Genomic DNA, 22816 nt, shown 5'->3' with positions numbered 1-22816 from the left:
TTCCTAATTTTGACAAATTGTTTGAAGTTGAGTGTAACGCTTCATACGTCGGAATTGGAGAAGTATTATCACAGGAAGGCAGGCCGGTAGCCTCATATAGCGAGAAGTTCAGCGAAGCCTGAAAGAAGTGGTCGACTTATGAGCTTGAGTTGTACGCAGTTGTTCAGGCGCTGCGACATTGGCGGTATTATCTAATTCAAAGAGAGTTTGTTTTGTACACTGACCATCAAGCATTAAAGTTTATTAATAGTCAGACTAACATGAATCGTGTGCATGCTAGATGGGTTGCGTTTTTAAAGGAATTCACGTTCGTTCTGAAGCACAAGTCAGGGCAGCAGAACAAGGTGGCTGATGCACTTAGCCGTCGTGCATCACTACTAATTACAATAAGCAACGAGGTAGTCGGCTTCGACTGTCTCAAGGAACTGTATGCCGAGGATGAGGACTTCAAAGATTCTTGCATGAAGTGTCAAGAAGGTCACCCCAGTGACCTTCATATATAGGACGATTTTTTCTTCAAAGGGAATCGATTGTGCATCCTCCAAAGTTCTCTGAGGGAGCAGATTATTCAGGAGCTACATGGAGGTGGCCTTGGTGGACACCTGGGGCGAGATAAGACGCGAGCTCTTGTGAAAGAGCGGTATTACTAGCCGCAGTTAGTACGCGATGTGGAAAAAGTCGTACAACGTTGTCATGTTTGTCAGACCTCCAAGGGGCAATCTCAGAATACGGGCCTCTACACCCCATTACCTGTGCCTGACGGTCCTTGGGAGGATTTATTAATGAACTTCGTGCTTGGTCTCCCACGAACACAATGCGGCATGGATTCGGTGTTCGTGGTGGTAGATCGTTTCTCAAAGATGGTGCACTTTATCCCATGCAAGAAAACCCTCGATGCAACACACGTGGCGAATTTATTTTTCAGGGAGGTCGTTCGGTTACACGGGTTCTCCAAGACTATTACTTCCGATCATGACATGAAGTTCATTAGCCACTTTTGGCAGACTTTATGGAATCGATTCGATACACGACTTCAATTCAGCAGTGCTTACCACCCACAAACTGATGGGCAGACCGAAGTTGTGAATCGCACATTGGGAAACCTCCTTCACTGTATTTCAGGAGAAAAACTGAAGCAGTGGGATTTGTCATTGTCTCAAGCAGAGTTTGCATTCAACAATATGGTGAACCGCTCGACAGGGAGATCACCGTTCCAGATTATCTACGGACGAGTGTCTTGCCACACACTTGACTTGGTCCCTCTACCCAAGCACCCAGGCACGAGCATTGCAGCAGAACATATGGCAGACAAGATCATGGGCATCCATGTAGAAGTGCAAACCAAGCTACATGCCTCAAACGAGAAGTACAAGGAACAAGCGGACAAGCATCGCCGACAAAAAGTGTTCGAGGTGGGTGACCGCGTTATGGTCCGTCTGCACAAAGAGAGATTTCCGACCGGGACGTACAACAAGTTGAAAAATAAGAAGATTGGACCCGTCCCAATCATCCGAAAGATCAATAACAACGCTTATATTGTTGATCTTCCAGATGACATGGCAATCTCACAGACTTTCAATATCACGAACCTGACCGAGTATCATGAACCAGAGCATGACAAGAACTCGAGGACGAGTTCTTTTGAAGTGGAGGAGAATGATGTAGAGCGGGTCGCGGACAGTTACATGGCCAAGATGGATCAGAAAAGGCCCGGTCGACGACAGAAGTAATCCAAACCATTGAACCTTAAATCGGTCATATCTTGCAATCCGGAATGAGTTATCTGACGTAAAATATATGATTTTGGGGTAGAACGAGCTACTTTAGCCAGCCAACCCCGCTATGTCGGGTTGCGCAGCCCGGAATTGCAAAAAACCCCTGGATTGACGGTCGTTTCCCTGTTTTAATTTCATTTTTACTATAAATAGTAAGTTTTAGTTTGATTATAACTCTTCATCCGTCGGGCTTTAAGAGTTGCGCCTAACGTGAAAAGAGCTTAGAATAATTAGGAGAACGGTTTGGTAAAGCCAAATAGGACACTTACTATTTTTGGCCGAAAACCTTGCGCACTGGTAGACATCACGACCGTCTATAAATAGTAAGTTTACTATTTATAGTAAGTCGCGGATTCTAAGAGTTTGAGTTGTAGTTTGATTCTAATTTCTTTCCCATTGCTTGTTACCCCTATTTAAAGGGTTGTGAACTCGTTTTTATTCATGAATTAATCAATTTCGAATTTATTAGAATTTATTTCTATTTTCTGCTTTCTTTCCTCGTGGATTCGAGAAGTCTCTGTGAGGAGTCCAGAGAAGCTCCGTGGATTCGGAGTAGTTATCCTCATCACGTTCATCCCTACGTCAATACGGCATCACTTCAGCTTTGAATTTGGGTCAACTTTCAATGATTTGGATTATTTATATGATGGGCCTCGCCTTAGAGGATAAATAGACAAAAATAATTAAATAAATAAAAACTCTCTCTTTTTTTCTTTCTTTTTAATACGAACAGTCACATAATTTTCGAATAATTAAAAGATTAAAATATTTTACTTTACAAAATTTCCGAGCATCCCTCGTTCACGGTAAACGGATTGGATCCTTCAAAATCACGGGATCCAACGGCTAAGTATGGATGTATCCTCTGACGTATCATGTATTCTAGCAAACCGGTGTCACGTTCAATAGACACCTGTACCCGGTTAGAGGTTTTGTCCAGATCACTAACTAAAAGTCTAAAACTGCTAGCCTGCGCTCGGGTTTTCAAAAATAGGGACCGGATGCGGATACAAGGTGGGGGCTTATAGTGATGTTTGCGAGAAATTCACTCCGTCCATCAGTTTTGCGAGCTTATTTTAGGACATTCCAATAAAAATGAGGAAGATACAAAACTTAAGTGGGCCACACATGAGGAAGTATTAGGAATTTAATTACCACCGTTGAAACATTTGTACGGCAACTAGAGTTTGGGGCTATTTTTAAAAATATTTTCACTTTATCCAAGTGGGCATGACCTTATGAACGGTTTAGATGGTATATAAATATTAAAGTGGAGACCAATAATGTTTCAACAGTGGGAATTTCTCTTCCCAAATTTTCCTCTTATTTGGCTTACTTGAGTTTTGAAGCTGCCTTATTTTTATCTGTAACGTCATAAAATAAGTTGAAAAACGGATGGGCCGGGTGTATTTCTCACAAACATCACACAGTAGGCCCATGTATCATCCCAACAGAGGAACTTCCAAGAAGGCTTTCTCAGCTTAAAAAAACATCCAACACACCGTGGGGTCCACCATGTTGTATATGCAAGGTGGAAGCAATATTCGGACGGACGCGGATTGCGTCCTACCCGACCCGTCTCTAACCCCGAAAGGGCAGTTATGTGGGCAGGCCCACCGTGATGTATCCGTTTATCCATGCCCTCTATCCCTTTCTCAGATCATTTTAATGCATGGACACATAAATGAAGTAGATCAACCCTCAAATGGACCACAGCAGAGATGACTCTTGCATTTAATGCAACTGGCATTTCATGCTTTGTGCATTTAATGCAACCAAGCTTATTATTTGGTGTGGTCTACTTGAGAGTTGGATCAACCTCATTTTTTTGTTCATGCTTTAAAATGACCTGAGAAAAGAGATGAACGGCTTGGATAAATAGATACATCACGGTGGGCCAGCCCACATAACTGCCCGTTCGAGGCCAGAGACGGGCGGGTAGGACGCTATTATTGGACACACCAACGAGAACAATAATAATAATAAATAAATAAAATACTCCTAAAACTGATAAATCCAAGCGATGCGGCCTGCCTGAGGTTTGAATCAGGCCGATTTTTGTATATGTACTTCATCATGATAATTTACATCTGATTAACGGATCTGATGGAAGATACACATCAAGATGACCACACACATAACCCTATGGTTGTCATCATATCTGCATTGTTCCCTTTGTATTCTGGTCCACCTAACTCGTGGATCTGGCTTGTTTTTATCAACAGGGCGTAGAATCGAGGATAGCAGATGATGGACAGAGTAGATTTTACATATACAACTGGTGGACCCACAGATTTTACGTGCTGTGGTAAAACAGGTACTGCAGTGGGTTCCGCGTCCATGATGCGCATGACCATTTGCCTCAAAAATGGACACCAGATGCTATTGTTATAGGGCTCTTTTTATGATGGTCCCCATAGTCTTGATGATGCTTATTTAAAACTTAGGTGGCCGTGGTTCAGTGATCTAGACCATTGATCAGATGGCCCTCAATGTGGATGGACCAAGCCAAAATATTATAACTTGAAATGGAATATGCTAATTGGAGCTCTTTTTAGCAAATTTGGACCGTTGTTAACCTTCGATTTGCAAAACCAATGAGAGAGGGCTAAGAATTTCCCATAATGGAGATAATCTGGGTCGATCCATCCACAGTGGGGCTCCACAGATCAAGGGTCCAAATTTACGTACGAATGGAAATTATAGATTCGAGTTCAACTTAATAATAAAAAAGAAATTCATAGAATGATACCACTGCCAAAGAAGGATAAAGATTTTGTATTGCTGGCGTAGTTATTGTTTATAATGCGGTATTGCTAGTGGTGTGGTTATTGTTTATAAAATTACATTTTAGGTGTAGAAAGGAACTCTTATAAATAGATTGGCTTACTTCAATGAATTCCACTTGAAGAAGGTGCTCTTGCAATACCAGGTATGAAAGCAATGAAATATTTTAAATTTGTATTTATTGTTGCTCTTCTTCTCTACTTTGCTTCCTCTGCTAAATCACAGCCCAAAGGTTTGTAGTCACCTTTTTTTACTGTTTTTTATTTTATTTTTATTTATTTATTTATTTATTTTTGTTTATATGGGTAATTGCTTCCTCTACTAAATCACTGGTTTGTAGGCACCTATTTTATTGGCTTTTTTTTTTCCATTTGTTTATAAGGATAATTTCACGCCCAATGGAGTATCAAATATGCACCCATCTTTGGTTGGGAGAACCAAGTTTTAGCAATTTAGACCATTCCTTAGATACAAACTGTTGATGTCAAAATCTGGACCACCCTCCGCTCTATGTGGTGAACCTTCGACGAACCCTGGTCCTGCACAAAAGGTGAGCAAAGGAGACCCTGGCTAAGTCAGGGGACCCTCCGATGCCTAAGTCAGGCTAGGGAATCTGGGTCTAAGTTGAATGTGGAGAGAGGGTGCAAGATCTTGCGTACCTGTAGCAATGGGGTCCCCTTGTATTTATACCTGCGTATTAGGTGATCTGCGTCCATTAATCTTGGCACGATTCACTCAATCAGTGGGATACTGTGATCGTGGAGATTTCGTCCGTAATCCAGGGATTGTGTAGTGCATCGTGTCTTAGAGGAGCGCATCTGCGAGCGAGATGTCTGGTCGTATCAACGTAAGGCAGTTTCTTAGTTCAGCATTCGGAATGTCCACATGTAGCCTCAGCCTCGGCTTTGGGTCTTGAACTAAGGTGGTCTTAACTCTAAGCCTTGGCCCATGACTAGTTTGCAGATTGACCTTTTCGTCGAGTTATTAAACAAGGATAGCGGCTAGGAGCCGAGACTGGCTTCGGCCCAGGCCGAGGGTGGACTCGGCCCCACTTGTCCATCATACACTTTCGAGGTCTCCCCTCCGAGCTCCAAGGTAGGTAGCGGACTTAACTCGTCGAGTTGGATTTCCCCATAACACAAACAAATGAAGATTAAGATCTTTTGATTGAGAAGATCTTAAGGCATGATCCATCCATGATAAGACACAACCAATTATAGTCTGGATCACTAAAACATGGACCCCACATGTCACAACTGATCAAATCTCATGCATATATACCATGTAAAGATGTAGGTCACAGATGATGTGATTCCTCTTTGTTTGCCTATGTATGGTGTGCCAGATGAGATGGCCGAAGCTAACATTCAACATGATACTACTGGTCAATCTTTCTAATTGCACGTGTATCTAAGTGACCCGCCTCATTTTTGTGGCCACCTACAATTTTTCATTTATGGTTGTAAGCCTGAAAACTAATGTAGTTTTTTTAACACAGTACCCGTAGATGAATGCAAATGGCACGGTACATGCTCGAGTGACGAAGAATGCAAGAAGAGGTGCATTGCTGACGATTACCATAATGGCTACTGCTTTCAAGGAGAATGTTGCTGCCCTACTCAGAAGTAGGTATCTAGCCTCTCCTCATCCTTTTTTGGAAGTGGGTCTTTGGCAAATAAAGATGCAATTCATAGAAGTTGTTTGGGCGTGCAAGGCTCACTTTTATTTTCTTAATAGTATTGTAACTCAAATATTATCACATACTACTATAAAGGACAAGCTTAATTTTAGTATCATTCATCTCCATTATCGGCATTCCACTTAAGAGCCAATGAGAATAGATTTCGTGTGATTTATACAAATCCGTGTGGTGTATTTGGAGATTTGAAAATACTTCTTAGAAAATATTAGCGGGGATGTATTAGACAAAGGTGCAACCCATCATCATAGGACAAACCCACCCTTTGAATATCGTATGATCCTATTTACACATTGAGCGACTAAATAGGCGACCGATCTCATCAGATCTCAGTCATACATTGTATGTCTGCCTATCTTGGCATTGGGATTATAATTGTTCGGTTTGAATTGAGCCGCAATTTCAATTATGACACGCTCACATAAGTACAGCCGGAAACAGAACCACAAAACAGTTTTTGGTATGCCCAGTGGGACCCTAAAGAAAAAACTACTTGGCAGTCAAAAATTTATACTGTGCACCGGCTGTACCAAGTATTAACAGTTTTTGGCACGCCTGATGGATCATTGTATTTGATTAACCGGCGTAATATTGTCAATCAGGAATAGAAGAAGTGCTCGAATTGTTGAAATCAATCTCTTTACACCAACTGCACCACCTCCAGTCAAGCATGTGCCAGTTCAAGCGACCCCGAAAGCTTTGAATCTAACAATAGTCCAACATCTGGAACTGGATATCAAGGAAGAGCATCGACTTCTCAGGCTATTCTTCCAAACGAGATAGTTGTCATTGTACAGTTGAATAATCAGCTTGTACAAGAATATGGAAGGGGCCCAAGGAGAGTAATTCCGTATTCAAACTAAAAATATGTAACACCCTGATTCCCGAAACCCGAGTACACTACTCGTTTTCGAACAATCCGAGTGTTAACTTTTAAAGATAGCCCAAATTTCATGTACACATTTTTTTTCTTTATCAGAGTGAACAGTTTGGCAAAATAGAAACAAATCAAATATAAGCAGGAAGTCCAAATATATATAACAAAATATTCAAGTGGCTGCCCAAAAACTTATACAAACTAATGTCTTAAGTTTTTACAATACATGACAGTACAAATTAAATACGAATGAAATGAGGAATAAAGAGTCGCAAGATCATCTGGCTCCTCCTATTCCACATGAACACCAGTATGCGTATCATCTGCATCTCCTGCACACCGAATATGGTTTGAAAGCGTCAATGGCTATCACAGTAAGGTATAACCCCCAATATTTATCGAAGCATCAAGATAATTAAGCATAGTTTATCAGGAACAATTCATAAGGAATATTTTGCAATAACTATCATAATAATAAGACAAAGATTATCAGATGCGAAAACATAAAATAGATTTCACAATGGTATCCTTGTTTAAATGCATGGATGGATTTCTAGGACTCTGGCCCACCTAAGTGATGTCTTTAATCAGCATAACGGGATCCACCAACAAAATGGGTTTTTCGATCGGTTGGAGGAGCAGCCAACCATGGCGATTTTCATCCTAGGGCCCCGCCTGATGATCCACATCGTTTGGATGGTTTGGGTGAGTCCACTTATCATTGTGGGACCCATCAAACACTACCACATCCTTGCTTATTGATGGGGTCCTGATATTTTCTGCCTCCAGTGGATTTCTCGCAACAAGGAGATCTTGTGTGAGATCTCCAAGCTGGAGGCTTGAGAATGCCCTAGTTTCTAGGGCCAGGATGCATTTGGGATGTTGTTAAAGGCGGGAGTGGATGGGATTGTACCAGCACGAAATTGGAAAGATTCCTTCCGCTCTTTTACAGTTGTGGATGCCCTAAAATGCAGAATGCATGGAGGGTTAGGATCTCTCGAAATAGAGGGTTGTGACTGCCCGTGACAACCACATGTGGATTGTCAGCTCGTCTAAGAAATGGAATTTCTATTTTCAGAAAATGTCACACGCTCACCCGTTTTGTGTCAGTGATTGCAAGCACGTGTGTGCCTTCCAACATGTGGGAAAAACATGGTTTTAGCCGGATTTGAGGGCCGTGCATGATGAACAGTTTGGATCATCGATCCGTGACCTAATGGTGGGCCCAAATTCAAACTAGCGGACTTCGTCTATTGCTGGGGAAAAACGAAGGAATGAGAGGGGGATTTCTTTCTTTTGAAATTTTCATGAGTCAACAGTTTCTAATCCAATAGAGAAAATTTAGCAACTGCTTCTATAATATTATATCTCAAATGATTATGAATTTCAATGACTGGCTTCAGAATGGATCATCCATAGTCCTAAGTGTCCTGGAGACTATCTAGGTGGAAAACTTGACTATTGATTTTATAATTAGCTAGTCAGATGGCTCGATCTATGTAGGGAGATTATTCCTGACGACCAGAGTGTAGGTGCACGGCTCAAAAGTTAGGTATTTATGGTAACACCCGAGTACGAAAATGTATGGGGTGTTACAATCTACCCCCCTTAAAGAAGAATCTCATCCTCGAGATTCGATAATTATCAACTTAATTATTAACGGTACAAATAATAGGGCTATCCCAATGGTATTCTCTATCTTGCGTTAGTCCAAGTGTGCCATCATATCTTGAATTTAAAGAAGTTATTGCCAAATTTTATTACCACTCTTATACTTCTAATCCAACAGATCGACTAAGTTGCATAGGTTCCATTAAAGGTTAGAAATCCTTTCAGTAATTACTAAAAACTAAGGATATATATATATATATATATATATATATATATATATTCATCAACATTTCATTTTCCTATAGTATTTATTAGTATTAGAAGTTTATTCGGATATCGAGTAACAACTGATACTTAAGGAAGAATTTCTTTATTAATATTTTTATTTTTATTTTTTAGTCCCCGACTATCCAGAGTATGATAACCTTTTCTGTTTTCAATGTTCGAGATAATCAGGGCAGTAAATTTATCGGTATCCTTCCCTAATCCTTGATGAATATCCATCTTCTACTTGATTAGGACATTGAGATCGTTGTAATCGTTAGGGTTTAGAATTTGGATCATACCGTGTAGACTTTGCTTAAAACAAGATCCCGTCAGTTTGTGGTCTCAATTACTCTAGACATTTGGGAATATTATGAAATTTTCTATTTTCACCTCTAATTAGTTCTAATTACTGGAATTTGTGGGACATATTGTTCCTAACTACTGAGATATTTTAGGGGATTCAAATTACAATTTCTGGCATGATTCCTTAAGTTTAGGGAGTACTTATGTACAATATGGTGGGTAAAGAATTTCTCACGATGCCTAAATTTGTTTCACTCACTTTGTGTTTGTGACAATGTTATTTTAACTAAGGAAAATTATGGGAAAAGTTCAAATTCTAGATTCTCAAGAATGCTCCTTGGAAGCCTAATTTAAGGAATGTTCTTGCTTGAAATAATGTACACCATATTGGTTTGTTTATTCTCTCATGGTATCTAAATTTAGTTTCTAAATTCAAATAACTAAACCTAAAATTTTATGTCTCTATGTTCACAATTTTCCCTAATCCAAAGGGGATTCTAAATAAGTTCAAATAGCTATCCTAACAATTTTTAAGGGAACTTAAGTTTAAGTTTTTGTATTCTCAAACTTTCTCTAAGTCTAGAGGGGATTTGTTTAAGTTTAAATTTCTAATTCCAACATCCTAACTTGAGACATTAAAGGTTTGTATAAGTTTGTTTTCCAAAGGCAAGATTAGTCTAAACTCCTCTCTGATACCATTTGTAACACCCTGATTCCTGAAACCCCAGTACACTACTTATTTTCCAAAAACTTGAGTATTAACCTTTAAAGATAGCCCAAATTTCACGTACACATTTTTATTCTATATTAGAATGAACAGTTCGGCGAAATAAAAACAAATCAAGTATAAGAGGGAAGTCAAATATATATAGCAAAATATATTAAGTGGCTGATCGAAAACTTATACAAACCAATGTTTTAAGTTTTTTACAATACATAACAATACAAATTAAATACGAATAAAATCAGGAATAAAGAGTCGCAAGATCATCTGGCTTCTCCTATTCCACATGAACACCAGCATGCACATCATTTGCGTCTCCTACACACTGAATATGGTTTGATAGGCGTCAATGGCTATCGCAGTGAGGTTGATTTGAGATGTCATATAGTTGATGGAGGGGATTTAATTCTAGCAAGTACACCTAGGTGAGTTGTGATTAGCCGTGGATGCCCATTGCACCTAACCCAACTTGATACTTGTGACCTGGTCGGAGTCAGTCTAGATTATTCCAAGTCAGACCCGGATTCAAATCAAGTCAGGCATGCTGGACTCATACCAAGTCAGATCAAGTTTGGGCCAGTATATTTCAAAACAGGAATGAATCAGTTCCGCCCCAACTTGTCCGACTCAACTCGATTCCCAGGTATAGGTGTGATCCACCTGAGATTTGAATAGGCTTAATTTTTGGGACTGGTATAGAAAAACAGATGACGTGAATGGATATATAACATATCATACTATAAGATAAGGGTAACACCTACTAAGCTGGCCTGCAAGCAATTTACAGCTAATAAAACTTACGGCATCCAAACGACCCTATGGTTAACTACAGTACGTAATTTGGTGATCAACTAGATCGAAGCCATGAATAATGATTTACTTTTTATCTCCTCGAATCAAAAGCTTCTGATCCCTACTCGTTAGATAGACGCAGTTCACCTAAAGTAGCGTTGGACATATCGTCATTGGAAGTAGCAGAAGGGAGGCGTGACGTGTTCTTCTTCAGTTTGCTGGCACGCCAGTCGTCGATATAGGCACATTGATCAATGCCCAGATCTTGAACCCCTTGTTGTCCGAGAGTTTCCAATATGTTTTCAGCTTCGCCAAGAAAAGAAGCTGCTTTCCTAATGCTATCTTCCTTTGCTTCGATGGCACTGGAAGAGCATTCGATGGATATCGCATGCGGTAAATTGGTAAGACAGGCTCCCAATATATCAGAAATAGTTACACACAACCATTCGAACAACTCTTCCGCTGTCCTAAATTTGTTTTCATAGTCATCCAGAATGGTTTGACAGATTCTATACAGAGAATTGCCCGCCAATGCTTTGGCCGTCCACTTAAGAGTGTTCTTCTTGTTTCCCCACACAGGCGCCATGGTCTTCTCAAAGTCCAAAACACAATCCTTTCCAATCTCTGCAAGGCGTTCGATTATTTTCTTGGGATCCTTCTCTTCAGGGATCAATGTGGCAATATCCACATCGAACCATTTATGGTTAAGATCAACACCTAGCCAGACGATATCTGCTGACACAATCCTTTCCAGCCCTTTCAAATCCAGCTTCTTCTCTATGAATCGTACGCAACGGAGGCCTTCATTTACCCCACGTAGCAATGGTTTGATCAGTTCTCGGTCCGTGCAAGGAATTGCAATGGCTATGCTCACCAGGGTTACCAAAGGCAGAGCCCAGCAGTTGGGAGGACTTTCCTCCGAACCTACCGGGCGAACTACGTCGCTGTCAAAATCGCAAACTCCCTTGTAGCCTTCCGAAATTGTTGATTTGCTTAAAAGATCCATGAGATGTTTTAATTGGTTCTTTCTACCTTTATGGATCCATTTCTCTGTGTCGATGCAGCCTTGTTTCATGATCAAATGGACCAATTTGTCCTCACCCTCGAGATGTAATACGAAATCATTCAGGCCTCTCTCTGTATTTGAAGAAGACACTGTTTCCTCATTCGAAACGCTTCCAGAGGACTTGAACTGCCTTCGTGGTAGGATTGAGAGGAAGCAGGACAGCAGAATTTTGAGCCCAGTCATGACCAACATCAAAGCTAATCGAACAGATTTGCTGAACAAGACTATTGCAGTTTGCATTTGTAGACAGACATCCAGTATTAGATTTCTAAAGCCATAGACGAACCTTAGACAGCTCCTGCTCTTGATGTCGAAATGTAAAGGGCTGTCTTTCCATTCCACCAATTTCTGAATCCAGTACCTCTCCACCTTAAACTCGCCTTTGAATTCACTCCATGTTTTTATCTGAAAGCGCCTCGAATTGACGGCGGCAAAACATCTACAAGCAGGGGCTATAGTTCCTACCCCTACTGCAATTACTTGAGAAAATGAGACAAGCTTAGTCGACCCCTCGTATGGGGATTGAGCAGTTGAAGGACAATCGAGAACTTCACACCAGTATGGAAATAGACATAGTGATGCGATGAATGCCTCCGTCAGAACCATAGCACCCAAGAGACAGAAAGCTCCCGAAGCGGTGCCAATCAAGGAGCGACTGAGAACATACTGAGGACTAGAGCTATGAGCCATCATCCAATATTTCCTCACATCATTTTTCAATTTCGTAACGGTGGATGTCTCAACTTTCACATCTGGCCCATCTGAAGCTTGATGGTGTTTCAACTCGTACTGTTGTTTTAGCAACTGACTTGTGGTCGAAACCGTTAAAGCAGAGGAACAAAGAATCAGGAGCATGATTAGCATGAAAAACAGGATTATCATGTGTTCGGTTACGAAGGCAGAAATTACTTTGGTACTCATCTGAATGCAGACATTGATAATTATGGTGATTACTAGAATTATCAAAGGAACGACGTTCAAGATCACCTGGGAGTCTTCCATGGTTCCTAAAGACGGCATGAAGTTGGCCATTGCGGTGCAAATCAGGACGGTCCCACTTAGCTTGGTGAGCTGATCTTGAGCCCGGGGCATTGGAGTGCTAAGATCGACAGGCAGTTTCGTCGCGATTGTTAGAAGGGTCAAGGAAGTGGCGTTGAGCGAGAAGAATCTGCATGGAAACCAGAGCTTTCGAAGGCGGAGCCCGTTAATGATATCGGCCGCCATGGCAAGTGAGCAAACTAGAGAAGCTGCTGTTATATATACACCGATCCATGGCATCGGATCACTGAAATGGCTGCTGTCGATTGCACACTCCATCTCCTATCTTCTTGTCTAGTAATCTATCATTCGATTTCCTTGGTTTACCGTTAAAAACACTTTTTAGTCTTTAGCGTCAACCGTGTGGACGCCGCCAATTCCACCCTACCCCAATCTAGGGCTGAAAGTCAAGCGGGTTGGTCGGGTTGGTGCTCAACCCTAGCCCAACGCAAGGTTACTATACCTCAACCCTAACCCAACCCAACCCAAGTAAGCTCAGTCGGGTTAGTCGGGTGTTCGGGCAGATACATGCTAATATTTTCATTATTACGTTAGTCTATCATATTTCAATACACATTTTATTATTTGTATCTATAATTTTATTAATTATATACGATTGTTATTTATCATAAAAAACTTCATTTTTCCTAAACAAACAAGCTAAAATATAGGAAAACTACTCTTGTGTAGCACACAATCTATTTGGGAGAGAGAAATCTAGCATATATTGTTAGCTTGAGTCATTTGAAATGATGTGGAGCGATGAGACTCGACAACACTGAAATTTCCTATGCCTTCAACACAAACTATCTATACTCAATTATAATTTATAAATAACTTATATATTGTTCGGGTTCGGGTTGGGTCGGGCAACCCAAGACCTCAACCCAAGCCCGACCCAAGTTTTATCGGGTTGGTGTTTGTATAACCCAAGCCCGTGATCGGACTCGATATATCCTGCCCAAGCCCAACCCAATGTCGGGTCGGTCGGGTTGAACCCACCCAACTTTCAGCCCTACCCCTGTCAGGACTCTTTCAGTCCTGGCAAGGGCTATGTGGAGCTAACCGTGATGCATATGTTTTATCCACGCTGTCTATCCATTTTAAAAGATCATTTTTAAGCTATTAGATAAAAAAGGAGCAGATCCAAAGCTCAAGGAGGCCACACCACAGGAAGCAGTGGTGATTATGAGGCTACCAATGAAACTATACTAGGGCCCACCGTGATATTTATTTTCCATCCAGCGTGTTCATAAGGTCACATAGACCTGGATGAAGGGAAAACACAAATATCATCTTGATCAAAAACTTCTGTGGTCCCAAGCAGTTTTCAACGGTAAGCGTTTACTCCCTACTGTTTCCTGTGGTGTGGCCCAATTGAGCTTGGATCTGCATCTTTTTGGGTTTGAAGTATTAAAACTATATGTTAAAATGGATGAACGGCGTGGATAAAATACATACATCACGGTGGGCCCCACAGAGCCCCTGCCACGATAATCCACGTCCTAGCTAGATGGCTAAACAGATCAGTGGTCTAACCTCCAAATCAGACGGTCAAGATCATTCAGATGAGTGGGAAATTTGGGCTGTAATCCATCTACAATGAATGACTTACAACCGTCCAGATTGGCTGTAGACTAATGTCTTGTTGTAGGGAACTCACAATGTACACTAACGTCTTGTTGCGAGGAGCTTCCACTGGAGACTGACATCTTGTCAACTAAGGGTCTGTATTTTTTCCAAACGCATTCATGTTGACTTGACTTTCCTTCACCGACTGATCATTTCATCCGTTAGAACTTCTGGATGAACGGGCTGGATGGGCCAGATTCTCCGCTGGCACCATGCAACGAAAGCCTAATGCATGGTTCAATGCACCTCTGCATGATCTAACAGTCAAGGGGTGTATCCAGATCGTCCATCCTCTCCTCGCAGACTGATGGCTCTAATCATCCGCTCAATGTGACCTACTAAATTGACAGTCTGGATCCACTGCCTTATCTGCTACGTCTCAGGGCGAGGAAAACTCCTTGCTAATACAGTGGGCCCCGCATGATTAGAGTTGGAAATTTTCCACGAATTTTAAACGCGAGGTAGTTAGGTGGATTGACCGACCAGGGACGCGGATTGGGTAGCCCACCACAAAACAGGAAGGACGGTTGAAATCCATTTAAGTACTGCCCAAGACGAAAATGACTAGCGGCGCTCTTTTAATTATCCCTCATATCCCGAGGATAAGAACAAACTCTTCACGGGCTATGTTCATCAAACCCAGCTAGCTGCTCGTATGCATGCAAATAGAGGTGTTGGTGAACCGGGCTCAGGCCTGAAAAATCAGAACCAAACAATTCAAAATCCGTACATGTGTTTATACTCATAGTTTCCTATTTGTGGTCCACATGAGCACGGGATCTGCCTCATGTCCTAAAATGAGCTGACAAAAGGGATGAATAAAGTGGATATAACATATACAGGTAATAAACTCCAAGGCGCTTCTGCAGGAATCCCTTGCAAGTTCAATCCATATAAGTAAGAATGTGGCTGCAAGTAAATAGAAATATAAATGGAAGATAAGATCATTAATGGTGGACGACTTGAACACAAAAAGAGAAAGTGAGGTTGTCACATATGAGCTAATAAAATCCAACCCATCCCAGAGGTGGCTAAAACTCAAGCAATTACTTTATAAGTATGCAGATTTTCAAATTTTCAAACATTTCACTAATCTAATTAAAAAGTCATTTTAATATTACATGGCCATAATAGAGCCTCACATTGCCTTTGTTGAATGGGCTCATGTGCAAGCAACACATGGATGCAAAGAGAGAGGGAGCCAAGGACGAGAGGGTAAAATCCAACACGTCCTTGAGGCAATTAAAATCCAACCTATTCACTTATAAACATTTACACATTCTCTTTTTCTTTTTCTGACATTTGAGGTAATATATTAGTAAAGGAAAAAAGAAGAAAAAAACCATCATATGGTGGAACAAGTCAAACCGGAAAATTGCACAACTAGCTGTAACTAGAAGAGTACAACTAGGACAGGCTATAATTGAGCAAAACAGTGGGAATTGTTATTTGGAAATTTAATAAATTGCATGGAAATTCATAATAAACTAATAACTTTGAATCCAATAATAACTAATAAACAAAGTAATTGAAAAGGAGTGAATTATAGATAACAGTAATAACAGAAGCAGGAGAACTGTGATACGGTACTTACCGTCTTAAAGACAGATTCCCCACCACCAAATGAAGCACAGGTCGTAGTTTGTTGATCTTGGGATACAATAGTCCTCTACCTTATTGAATAGATCTGATCAGGTGCACACATGATCAAAATTCCTTGAACAGAGACTTGATAACGTTGTTTACCTCAAGAAAGTACAAGGAAAATAAAAATTAATAGCCAAATGTTTTAATCCGATTTTTTTCTCTAAAATTCGAATTTTAACTGATGTGGAATTACTTAAACAAGTGAGACTAATCTAAATATATTTCTCTCTCTGTGATTTATTACACAATTTTTATTTTTATTTTTTAAAAAATGAACTCTTCATAAAGGCTTCTCAAAGTTAGAGACAATTTGATGCAGGACTAAAGTTCTTGCACAAAAAACAAATAAAAGACAAATGGTTATTTAACTGTGATGCATGTTTTTATCCACGCCGTCCATCCATTCTAAAAAATCATTTTAAAGCTATGATATCAAAAAGGAGCCAGATCCAAGGCTCAAATAGGCCACACCACAGGAAGCAGTGGTGATAAGGACGCCACCATTGAAACTATACTAGGACCCACCTTGATATCTATTTTCCATCCAATCTGTTCATAAGGTCACATAGACCTGGATGATGGGAAAACACAAATATCATCTTGATCAGAAACTTCCGTGGCCCCCGAGAAGTTTTCAACGGTAAGCGTTTAATCCCTACTGTTTCCTGTTGTATCGCCTTCTTGAGTTTGGATCTGCCTCTTTTTAGGGCTCATGCCTTAAAAATATATGTTAAAATGGTTGGACGGCATGGATGGGCCCCACACGCATTCATGTTGACTTGACTTTCCTTCATCCACTGATCATCTCATCCGTTAGAACTTCTAGATGAACGGTCTGGATGGGCCAGATTCTCTGTTGGCACCATGCAACGAAAGCCTAATGCATGGTTAAATGCACCGCGGCATTGCTAAAGAAGCCAACGGTCCAGCCGAAGGATTGGCTAAGCAGGGGAGTCGGTCCAAAACCAATCAGCTCTTCAGAAACGCTTCTGATTTCCCCAGGCAAGTTAGGGGCTGCTTCCTCATGGATAAAACAGGATTGCCTTCTCTCATGAAAATTTGAGGTCCTTTGTGATTAGATATGATAGGCGGGCCAGCTTTTTTGTTTCTGGTTGCTACCCGATTGAGATTTTCTTTTTGGTGAGGCCCGTCCTATTTGTGGGGCCCTCCCTTTCTCTGTATAGGAGCCTTCTGATCAATGGAAAGTAAAGCTTTAAAAAAATATATTTTAAACAAAAATGGTCTAACATTCAAGGTGGTGTGTCCAAATCGTCCATCTTATGGGTCCTATGTTGATGGCCATGTTAAAAAATGATCCTCTCTTCGCAAACTGATGGCTTCATTCATCCATTCAATGTGACCTACTAAATTGACAGTCTGGATCCACTTCCTTATCTGCTACGTCTCAGGGCAAGGAAAGCTCCTCAATAATACAGTAGGGCCCGCATGATTAGAGTTGGAAATTTTCCACGAATTTTAAACGTGGAACTAGTTAGGTGGATTGATCGACCAGGGACGCGGATTGGGTGGGCCACCACAAAACAGGCCGGAAAGACGGTTGAAATCCGCCATTTAAGTACTGCCCTAGACAAAAATGACTAGCGGCACTCTTAATTATCCCTTATCTCCCTAGGATAAGAACAAACTCTTTCCGCGCTATGTTCATCAAACCCAGCTGCTCGTATGCATGCAAATAGAGGTGTCAGTGAGCCAGGCTTACACCTAAAAAATCAGACCGAAACAATTCAAAATCTGTACAGGTGTTTATACTCAATAGTTTCCTATTTGTGGTCCACATAAGCACGGATCTGCCTCATGTCGTAAAATGAGCTGGCGAAGGGGATGAACAAAGTGGATATAAACACATACAGGCAATAGGCCCCACGGAGCTTACAGCTGCAGGAATCCCTTGGATGTGCAATCCATGTAAGGAAAGGAAGAATGTGCCTACACCTGAATAGAAACATAAATAAAAAGAGAAGATCATCAATGGTGGGTAACCCATCCATACTTTTATTATTTTCAACATGGTTGATGTCTTATCATAAGACGGCATAACAGATGTATAAATAGATATTACACAATATTAATCATTACGCATGGCCCCAGATAAGCTTTGTTGAATGGCTCATGTATATGTGAGCCACATGCGAACACAAGATAAAGTGAGCTTGTCACACAGGAGCTAATAAAATCCAACCCATCCTGGAGATGGCTAAAACTCAAGCAATTGCTTTATAAGCATGCAGATTTTCAAATTTTCAAATATTCCACTAATCTAATTAAAAACTCATTTTAATATTACATGGTAATCATAGAGCCTCACATTGCCTTTGTTGAATGGGTTCATGTGCGAGCTACACATGGATGCAAAGAGAGAAGGAAGCAAGGATGAGAGGGTAAAATCTAACACGTCCTTAAGGCAATTAAAATCCAACCTATTCATTTAAAAACACTTATATTCTTTTTTCTTTTTCTTTTTCTTATATCCAAGGTAATAAATTAGTAAAGGAAAAAAGAAGAAAAAGAAACAATTAAAAACCACCATATGGTGGAGCAACTCAAACAAGAGAATTGCACAACTCGCTGTAATTAGTATAATACAACTAGGACAGGCTATAACTGAGCAAAACGGTGGGAATTGTTATTTGGAAATTTAATAAATTGCATGGAAATTCATAATAAACTAATGACTTTGAATCCAATAATAACTAATCAACATAGTAATTGAAAATGAGTGAATTATAGATAGCAGTAATAACAGAAGCAGGAGAACTGTGACACGTTACTTACCGTCTTAAAGACAGATTAGCTAGCCCTCTACCTTATTGAATATCTCTGATCAGCTGCACGCATGATCAAAATCCCTCGAACAGAGACTTGATAATGTTATTTTTTTCTTTTTCTTTTTTTTTGGGTTAGCTTGTCAGTACACACCCATGTCAGTACACACACTCCACTGTTAGCCACCCCCACTAGGGATCTCAAGAAATTACAAGGAAAATTGATGTAGAGCGGGTCGCGGACAGTTACATGGCCAAGATGGATCAGAAAAGGCCCGGTCGACGACAGAAGTGATCCAGACCATCGAACCTTAAATCAGGCGTATTTTGCAATCCGGAATGAGTTATCTGACGTAAAATATATGATTTTGGGGTAGAACGAGCTACTGAAGCCAACCAACCCCGCTATGCCGGGTTGTGCAGCCCGGAATTGCGAAAAACCCCTGTATCGACGGTCGTTTCTCTGTTTTAATTTCGTTTTTACTATAAATAGTAAGTTTTAGTTTGATTATAACTCTTCATCCGTTGAGCTTTAAGAGTTACGCCCAACGTGAAAAGAGCTTAGAATAATTAGGAGAACAGTTTGGTGAAGCCAAATAGGAGACTTACTATTTTTGGCCGAAAACCTTGCGCACTAGTAGACATCACGACCGTCTATAAATAGTAAGTTTACTATTTATAGTAAGTCGCGGATTCTAGGAGTTTGAGTTGTAGTTTGATTCATGAACTCGTTTTTATGCATCAATTAATTAATTTCGAATTTATTAGAATTTATTTCTATTTTCTGCTTTCTTTCCTCGTGGATTCGAGAAGTCTCTGTGAGGAGTCCAGAGAAGCTCCGTGGATTCGGAGTAGTTATCCTCATCACGTTCATCTCTGCATCAAAAATAAAAATTAATAGCCAAATGTTTTAATCCGATTTTTTTCTCTAAAATTTGAATTTTAACTGATGTGGAATCAATTTAACAAGTGACACGTATCTAGACATATTCCTCTCTATGATTTACGACACAACCTAAAAAAATGAACTATTTATAAAGGCTTTATTTTTTTTTTTCAAAAAGTGGAGACTAGCCCCATATATCTTTGTTAATTTGAAACAAGGATGTACAGATTGAACTTTCTGGTGAGCTCCACAATTACTTTGGGCCTCACCTATCATTTCGCCAAATTGGCAAACGAAAAAAAAAAAAAGAGGAAAGGAAAGAAGAAACTGGAGGATAGGGAACTGCTTTCAGGCGAGGAAAATCTGGATTTAGCTGAAGTTAGGGACCCACAACTGTCCCAGATTAGCATCAATAGGAGGGACTCATGCAACTGGTTGGCCCTGCTGCATAGCAAATGGTCACATGCCTACACCCCGCTGGCTGTAATGCTTCATACCACCTCAATCTTCAGCCTCAACCAAACTGCCATCAACCATCAGCCTTGTAGCACACACCCAGTCAAGCATCAATCCTGTTAGAGTGCTGTTGCAGCCAGTCATCCTAGCAATAACGTCTCAGACAGAGTCCTGAATCATGTGCAGAAAAAGAAAAAAAACAGGAGCTCATCTGCCAAAAAAAATAAAAAAAATAAAATCTTTTTATAAAGGCTTCTCAAAGTTAGAGACAATTCGATGTAAGACTAAAGTTCCCCCACCAAAAAAAAAAACACCAAGGGTCATATAAGAAGATAAAAAAGAACTACCTCCTTTTATCTCTCCCTCAATATTTTAAATTATTTTAATTCAAAACCAAAACTAGTAACACTTACGAGTGGCATAACAGCTCCGATTGAGAGATAACACAAGGAGTTGGGAGACGCAGAAAAATTATGGGAGTGGATCGGAATAGGTCAGGGTAAAGGCGGATTGCATGCTGAGTAACTCAGTATACTGTAGTGTACTAAGTAAACTCTTAGGAGCCCACCATAATGTATTTGTCTTATCTCACCAGCCATCCATTTTATCAGCTCCTTTAGGATATGAGCCCAAAATTGAAGCATATCCAAAGCTCAAGTAGACAACACCTCAGGAAATAATGTGGATAATGATGTCTATCGTTAAAACCTTCTCCAAACTATTAATAAGTTTACGCATACATTGATGAAGGAAAACACAAATATAATCTTGATCCATAACTTTTGTGGCCTCTAAGTTTTGGACATTATGTATTCATTTCCCACTGTTTCTTTTGGAGTGGTCTGCTTGAGTTTTGGATATGCTTCCGTTCTGGGCTCATGCCCTAAAACAGGAGATAAAATGGATGGACAGCATGGATAAGACATGTACATCTCTGTGGGCCCCACAGAGTCTACCCAGTACACTCTATAGCCTACGGAATTACTCAGTACACAAGTCTGCATCAGGTTGGGTATGCGAGTTCAGTCAGGCCGTCACTGTGGGGGCACCTTGATGTATATGTTATATATCCACACCGTTCATCTGATTTTCCATATAATTTTCATTAGCAACCAGAAAATGAAGTAGATCCAAATCTCAGGTAGACCACACCATAGGAATCAGTGGTGATTGATCATTAAAACTTATTTTGCCACAAGAGTTTTAGATCAAGATGATATTTGTCTTTTCCCTTTATTCCTGTCTGTGTAACCTTATGAAAAGGTTGGATGGAAAATAAACATTTCGGTGGGCCCTAGGAAGTTTGTAAGGGTGTGCATTCAATCACAATTATTTCCTGTAGTGTGGTCCACCTGAGATTTGGATCTGCTTCATTTTTTGTCTCATGTCCTGAAATGAGTTGATAAAACGGATGGACGGTGTGGATATACAATATGTAGATAAAGGTGGGGCCATGGTCACGGCCTGACCGAATCTGCTCCCGAAAACCTTCTGGATGAGATTTGCTGCATTAGAGGCTAAGAACGCTGCTAGGTCAAGGACAGTGGAGCTTCGGAAGCAGCAGTTCTCTCTCTCTCTTCTGCTGGATTTGGTGGGTGAGGCTTGGCATTTTTCACTTTGTGGTTGTTTTCTCGTGGATTTATTTTATAAGAAATGTATATGAATATAATCACGTTTCTGATGCATTTTTCATGGAAGTGGATTGCGTACTGAGTAACTTATGGGGCCCACCATGATGTATGTGTCTTATCCACGTCATCCATCCTTTCTACCAGTTCATTTTAGGGCACCAGCTCAAAATCCAAAGCTCAAGTGGACAACACCACAAGAAATAATGTGAATTGAATGCCCAACATTGAAAATCTTATTGGGGGCTACAGAAGTCTTGGATCAAGCTGATATTTCTGTTTTCCTTTCATTCGTATCTGTGACACCTTATAAACATACGATGTATGTGTCTTATCACGTCATCCATCCTTTCTACCAGCATATTAGAGCATGAGCATATCCAAAGCCCAAGTAGACAACACCACAAGAAACCATGTGAATTGAATGCCTACCATTGAAAACCTTTTTGGGGCGACAGAATTCTTGGATCAAGCTGATATTACTGTAACAGATTGGATGATCGAATAAACGTCACTATGGGCCCTATGAAGGTTTCAACAGCACACATCATTATGTTTCCTGTGGTGTGGTCCACTTGAGCTTTTGATATGCTTCAATTTTGGGCTCAAACCCTAAAATGAGCTGGTAGAAAGGATGGACGGCATGGATAAAGACACCTACATCCACAGTGGTCCTCACAGAGTTTGCTCAGCAAAGTACTGTGTATAGGGTTACTCAGCATGCAATCTGCTTCTATTTTTCACAACTTGAAAATGGTTTGAAAAGGCACAGATGATGAACATGGTACGAGCTTACACATTAAACCCATTCCTGAAAGGAATGTGAAGGCTACTTGGGCCTGTAG

General features: G+C 40.5%; 1 protein-coding gene across 1 annotated transcript; it reads right to left on the bottom strand.

The window, feature by feature from the left end:
- Positions 1-7276: 7276 nt before the first annotated feature.
- LOC131233708 (uncharacterized) lies at positions 7277-13218 on the bottom strand. The gene is made up of 2 exons (XM_058230494.1): positions 10924-13218; positions 7277-7470 (listed from the first exon to the last, which is right to left on the bottom strand). The coding sequence occupies exon 1, from the start codon at positions 13216-13218 to the stop codon at positions 10957-10959; it is 2262 nt and encodes a 753-aa protein (XP_058086477.1). The 3' UTR covers positions 7277-7470; positions 10924-10956.
- Between the last annotated feature and the right edge of the window lie 9598 nt (positions 13219-22816).

This window comes from Magnolia sinica, chromosome 18, assembly GCF_029962835.1.
Source record: "Magnolia sinica isolate HGM2019 chromosome 18, MsV1, whole genome shotgun sequence".
Taxonomy (NCBI): domain Eukaryota; kingdom Viridiplantae; phylum Streptophyta; class Magnoliopsida; order Magnoliales; family Magnoliaceae; genus Magnolia; species Magnolia sinica.
Note: the sequence above shows the minus strand (reverse complement) of the source record. Positions and strands in the feature narration are given on the sequence as shown.